The 6,031-nt window shown below is 36.0% G+C and overlaps 1 protein-coding gene across 2 annotated transcripts; it reads left to right on the forward strand.

Moving 5' to 3' along the window:
- The first annotated feature begins 222 nt into the window (after window positions 1-222).
- trim35-28 (tripartite motif containing 35-28) lies at window positions 223-5,069 on the forward strand. Of its 2 annotated transcripts, XM_055048076.1 has the most exons (7): window positions 223-269; window positions 353-871; window positions 1,715-1,810; window positions 2,058-2,288; window positions 2,409-2,431; window positions 2,528-2,646; window positions 2,755-5,069. In XM_055048076.1, exons 2-7 carry the CDS (start codon window positions 458-460, stop codon window positions 3,285-3,287), a joined length of 1,416 nt encoding a protein of 471 aa, XP_054904051.1. In that variant the 5' UTR covers window positions 223-269; window positions 353-457; the 3' UTR covers window positions 3,288-5,069. The 2 variants fall into 2 exon arrangements, with proteins under 2 accessions (XP_054904051.1, XP_054904050.1); XM_055048075.1 differs by lacking the exon at window positions 223-269 and having other exon boundaries at window positions 276-871.
- Window positions 5,070-6,031: the final 962 nt, after the last annotated feature.

A 6,031-nucleotide genomic window follows, 5' to 3' on the forward strand; every position in this document is an offset into this window, starting at 1 on the left:
TACATTTATTGGGAGAGATTTAGGAAAATAGTAATGACATGACATGAATGGAGTCTTAAAGGAATATTGGACACTGAAGAAAATCAAGAGTAAATGTATGTAGTAAGGGAAGCATTATTTATTTATCTTCTTGATACAACAAAAAATTAATATAAGTTAATGTTATTCATGTACAATAGGTGGCGGTATGAACCTAAAGATTGCTTGTGATCCGCCATTGCAGTAAAGAAGAAGAAGGAAGAAGAACCCGGAAACGGATTATCCCAGCGGTAAGACAAACTTAGTTCGCGCTGTAACCTTACTTGTGTTATTCCTCTCTGTCCATGGAATAACTATTTTATTGTTTTAACAGAGGTTTGGGGCTGTTTGACCTGAAAGAAAGTCGGGTGAGTCTTCGTGGCTTAAAAGAAAACAAAAGTGGGCCTAACAACTGGTTGGGATCAAGAAGCCTGAGAACATGGAGGAGGAAATGTTCGAGGACACTTTGCCTCTCCGGCAGGACCTGACGTGTCCTGTATGTCAGGGGATCTTCAAGGACCCTGTCCTGCTGCCGTGTTCCCACAGCTTCTGTCGGGAATGTCAGCAGAAAAGCTGGCAGTTCAACAACCGGACGTGTCCCGTCTGCAGAGTTCCCTACGTGGAGGGCAGCGCTATCAGTAACCGAGCCCTCAACGACGCCTGCGAGAGCTTCCTCAAGCAGAACAGTCTGCGGCCCGTCCAGGTCCAACTCAGCGAGGAGCTCTGCAACCTGCACCTGAAACCGCTGGGGCTGTACTGTGAGAAGGACGAGGAGCCGGTCTGCGTGGATTGTGTCTCCCAGCACGTCGGACATAGGCTGTGGTCCCTGAAAGAAGGCACATCCATATGCAAAGTAAAATCGCCTGTTTTCTTTACTGAAGCTCAGACAACGTGGATTACTATTCTATAATATACTGTTAAATTAATTTGCAAGACATAATAAACGGAGGAATGACAATATAGTCATTTCTCCATTTATGTATACTAAGGCCTAAAGGTTTTTTTTTTCAAATGTGCATAAGTGTGAAAAACAATATTGATTTTTACTCGAACTTAAAGAAGATGAAAGTACATTAGAACTGCAGAGTATTTAACAATTGCAATATTCATATGGCAACGTAATGTTAGGAGATTAATAATTGTTGAATAATATCCTCAGTGTTAAGAATATGAATTATATGGTAATATTTAGTCTTGAGTTTTACCAAAAGACACAGAATGATGGAAGCACAGATGAAAAAGAAGAATTAAGAAAATGGGCAAATATGAGGCTTTGCTACAGTTATCTTTTACCTAAAAATAATAATTGAGGCAATCATCCTGGTACACAAACCTGTTTAACAGGAGTAAAAACTGCCTGGAGTAATACTCAATTCAGACCTGTTCAGCTGAATTCCTTTACATGCGCGGGCATATTTTGTTGCTCTGGAGCACATTGTGTTAAACTGAAGGCCCATGGGCCAAATCCGGCCTAACCCAATGATTTCTGAGGCCCTGTTTACTCTAACGATTATATTGTAATAATTTATTAATAAATAGTTTTATCAAGACATTCTGCCACCACCACTGGCCCACTGATAATATTCTAAATCTTGATGTTAATTAGATTATATCTATTAAGATGCAGTGAGTCTAAACTGAAGTAAACATAATATTTATGTCTTTACTAAAGGCTGTTCTCTTTGTGCTTTTTCAGACGGAGCTTAGCTTCAAAGTTCAGATTTTTGAAAAGAAAGTGGAATTGCACAAAAAAATGACCAAGAAGTTTAGCAATGCAATGGAGTATGTCAAGGTAAGGTTACTGTCACGGTGCTCATGTTACAATTCATGGGAAAAAAGTTTGAATAATGATTCATAAGACTCAGACAAAACGGTTTTCATAACAAAACGAATTAGACTGACACAGATGCAGATTGGTTAGAATTAAGTGATATTTTTTCTTTACGAAAGTAAAAATTGTAATTCTACAATTTTCCATTGTCGATAACAGAACAAATTGCATACACTGTTTTATTTTTTTCTCTCTTGACTCATCACAGCATCAGGCTTCGGAAGCAGAGAAACTGATCAAGGCAGAATTTGAGCGACTCCACATCGTGCTTCACCAGGAAGAAGCCAAACGACTGGAAGCTCTGTCCATTGATGAGACGGAAAAGATCGAAATTATGCAGAGAATGATTAAGGAGACAGAGAGGGAAATTAAAGAATTAAAGGGCCTCATTGACACGATGAAGAAAGAGATGGGAAATGAGGATTTGGCCCTCCTGAAGGTAACAGAGGCAGCTTGTTTTGCCATCTCATTTCGAGTTTTTTTTATTTTTTATTGTAAAACCTGCTTCAAGGCTAATTTCCAACTCCTACCCTTTCTGCTGTTTTTCTTTATATTACAGAATTTCCAGAATGTAAAAAGACAGTAAGTCATGGCCTTAATATGTGGTGGAATCTCAGTATGTAAACACAAATACATTTGATTGTTTTGGGTTTTTAAAAAAATTAATTTCTTTTACAGAGCCCAGTGGGTTGAACCCGATCCATCCTTTCTTTATGATTGCCTCATAAACATGGGGAAGCATGTTGGCTCTCTGGGCTTCAACATATGGAAAGACATGAAGGATCATATCAAATACTGTAAGCATAGTTTCATAATTTGGGTTTTATTCAAGTAAAAACCATGGGAGGAAGTGAAACATCCGTCAAGTTGTTTGAAGGAAATGTTGTTTCTCGTTGTCTGTGCAGATCCAGTGGTGCTCGACCCAAACACAGCTTCCCCGTGGCTGTCCCTGAGCCCTGATCTTACCACCATGAAGGAGAGCTCAGAGCGGATGACCGTTCCTGACAATCCAGAGCGCTTTGATCCCATCGTCTTCGTCATGGCGACTGAAGGATACAAAACTGGTAAACACAAATGGGACGTCAATGTCGGTGACAACCCCAAGTGGATCCTGGGAGTGTGCAAAGAGGTTTTGACCCGTAAAAAGAAGTTCACGGTCTCCGCAAGTCGTGGCGTGTGGGCCCTAGGGCTCAGTAAAGGGGTGTATACCGTCCACACTGATAAGCGTACAGAGATAATGGTGCCGCAAGGTCCTGAAAAAATACGCATCAAGCTAAATATGGATAAGGGCGAGGTGTCGTTCTGGGATTCGGGCAGAGAGAAGCACTTGGTCACTCTTACACACAAGTTTGAAGGGAGAATATTCCCAATTTTTGGGCCTGGGCTTCATACTACTCCTATGGTTCTGGTTCCTGGAAAAATAGCTGTACACACATGAGCGGCCTCCTCCCCAAAGTATCACAAAAAGATTCAAGTTGATCAAATGTTGGATGAATTTAACTCTAAATTTATTGAAAGAAAGCTTTTGATGCAAAGTTAGTGTCTGTACACCTTACCAAATAAGATTGCTATGGGAAAAAAATCTGAATTGAATTAAAGAAAATTGAGATTAGTTTGCTATTGCTGCTAAATGTTTTTTAGACTATGCCAGACATCTTCAAGCGTAATGCTTTACTTCTAAATCTTGCATCAACTGGATTTTGATGACAATTAAGAATTTTGTTTAGAACCTATTTGTGTGTAAAGTAAAACTCGCTGTTTAAGGTTCTTGTTAAAAATGAAAAGCAGTTTTGCCTCTGCCTTTTTCAAAATAAATGATTATGCAGCAAAAGTAAGAAAATGAACAAGTGACCATATTAACTATAATTGCATATTAAAAGCTAAGAAGACACTTAGCTTTCAATATCTGTTTTTGTTTTTGTGTTTTTGCCAATTCAAAACTGCATACTTGCCTTTTTACTCGTCTTGGTGTTTGTTTCAATCCTTAGATATTTTTTCCTTTATTTTTTTTAATCAAAATTCTGCGTTTCAAATCTTGGCAGATTCAAGATTTAATTTCATTTTAATCATTTTGGGTTTTTTTTGTTTTTTTTTTAAGTGGTTTTTTAAACAACGTCTGTGTTAGCTTGATCAGAATTGATTGTATTAGGAAGCTCGTGTTCTTCACTTTTTCACCTGACTATGATGTACAGAAACAGAAGAGTAAAATGAATCAGAATGCAGAAAATGTTATCTAATACTTCAATGAACTGGGTTTTGTCTCATACTAATTATATTTCAATTTTCTAAAATATGCTTCAAATGTATTTTAAAATACATGAGTGTTATGATAAGTTACCTTACTCTTCATATTTTTTTCTTTATATAGTCTCTTGGTATAATTTTTTTCACATTTTGTTAAAATTTACACTATTATGTTTTAAAATGTTCTTTTTATCTCATTAAAGGACAAATACAGACTGTTCCTCTGGATTCATGATCCCTTCTTTGTGTGTAAAGTAAAACTCGCTGTTTAAGGTTCTTGTTAAAAATGAAAAGCAGTTTTGCCTCGGCCTTTTTCAAAATAAATGATTATGCAGCAAAAGTAAGAAAATGAACAAGTGACCATATTAACTATAATTGCATATTAAAAGCTAAGAAGACACTTAGCTTTCAATATCTGTTTTGTTTTTGTGTTTTTGCCAATTCAAAACTGCATACTTGCCTTTTTACTCGTCTTGGTGTTTGTTTCAATCCTTAGATATTTTTTCCTTTATTTTTTTAATCAAAATTCTGCGTTTCAAATCTTGGCAGATTCAAGATTTAATTTCATTTTAATCATTTTGGGTTTTTTTTGTTTTTTTTTTTAAGTGGTGGTTTTGTTAAACAACGTCTGTGTTAGCTTGATCAGAATTGATTGTATTAGGAAGCTCGTGTTCTTCACTTTTTCACCTGACTATGATGTACAGAAACAGAAGAGTAAAATGAATCAGAATGCAGAAAATGTTATCTAATACTTCAATGAACTGGGTTTTGTCTCATACTAATTATATTTCAATTTTCTAAAATATGCTTCAAATGTATTTTAAAATACACGAGTGTTATGATAAGTTACCTTACTCTTCATATTTTTTTCTTTATATAGTCTCTTGGTATAATTTTTTTCACATTTTGTTAAAATTTACACTATTATGTTTTAAAATGTTCTTTTTATCTCATTAAAGGACAAATACAGACTGTTCCTCTGGATTCATGATCCCTTCTTTTCTGGATGACAATATTTTCACCAATCGGTACATTATTAAAGGCTTCACAATTGATTTTAGCACTGATAATTTAAAATTACTCATCCATTCATTTTAAATACGCTGTTATTCTTGCCGGTGCATTCTTAGAGCCAAACTACACCTTGGACAAGTCTAACACACTGAAATCTGAGGGTAATCTTAAAGAGACAAATTAATCTACACGCATATTTTTGCACTGGGAGGAAGCCGGAGTCTGAAAAGAACCCAAGCATGTTTTCATATAGTTCCATGTTAACTACAATGGAAGCTTTCTATGTGATAGACCAGCACAAGCAATTAAATAATTCTGACCAATAGACAATGTTTTGTTTTACAAATAGGAATCTGAAAAGTTTAACTTGATTTGAAGTCTGTACTTTGAACAATCACATTTCACTACAATTACGGTCACAAGTCTGATGTCTGTCTATCAACATTAAAATTCTGGTAACTGAATCGAGCCGATTCTTCTTGGACTCAATCTTAGTCACAATGGCTGCATAAGATCTGCTATAGTTTTTTTTTTTTTTTTTTTTTTTTTTTAATCAAGCTTGCCACAGATTCTCAAATGGTTTTAGAACTGAACTTAGATCTAATGGTTCTAAATGGTTAGAATTATTTATTCTAACCAATGAATAATTATTCATTAATCATTTTATCTGTTTTCTCTGACCAGAGCACTTTCCATATGTTACTTCCTGATATGTGTATTGATGCAAGAAGGATTTACTGTGGCTTATTTTCCTACAGCATCTTTCTCCTGTCAGTCATCCATAAAGGCTGGATTTGTAAAGTACACAATAATTGTGTTGATATGCTGAGCTGTGGATCTCCAGATTTACCAAGGGCCCCTACGGTGAGATTGAATTACAGGCAGATTCTCTTTACTAATTAGGGGCCATCTGAATGGAAATAT

The sequence above is a fragment of the Poeciliopsis prolifica genome, unplaced genomic scaffold (assembly GCF_027474105.1).
Source record: "Poeciliopsis prolifica strain line A6 unplaced genomic scaffold, Auburn_PproV2 SCAFFOLD026, whole genome shotgun sequence".
In the NCBI taxonomy this organism is placed as follows: Eukaryota; Metazoa; Chordata; class Actinopteri; order Cyprinodontiformes; family Poeciliidae; genus Poeciliopsis; species Poeciliopsis prolifica.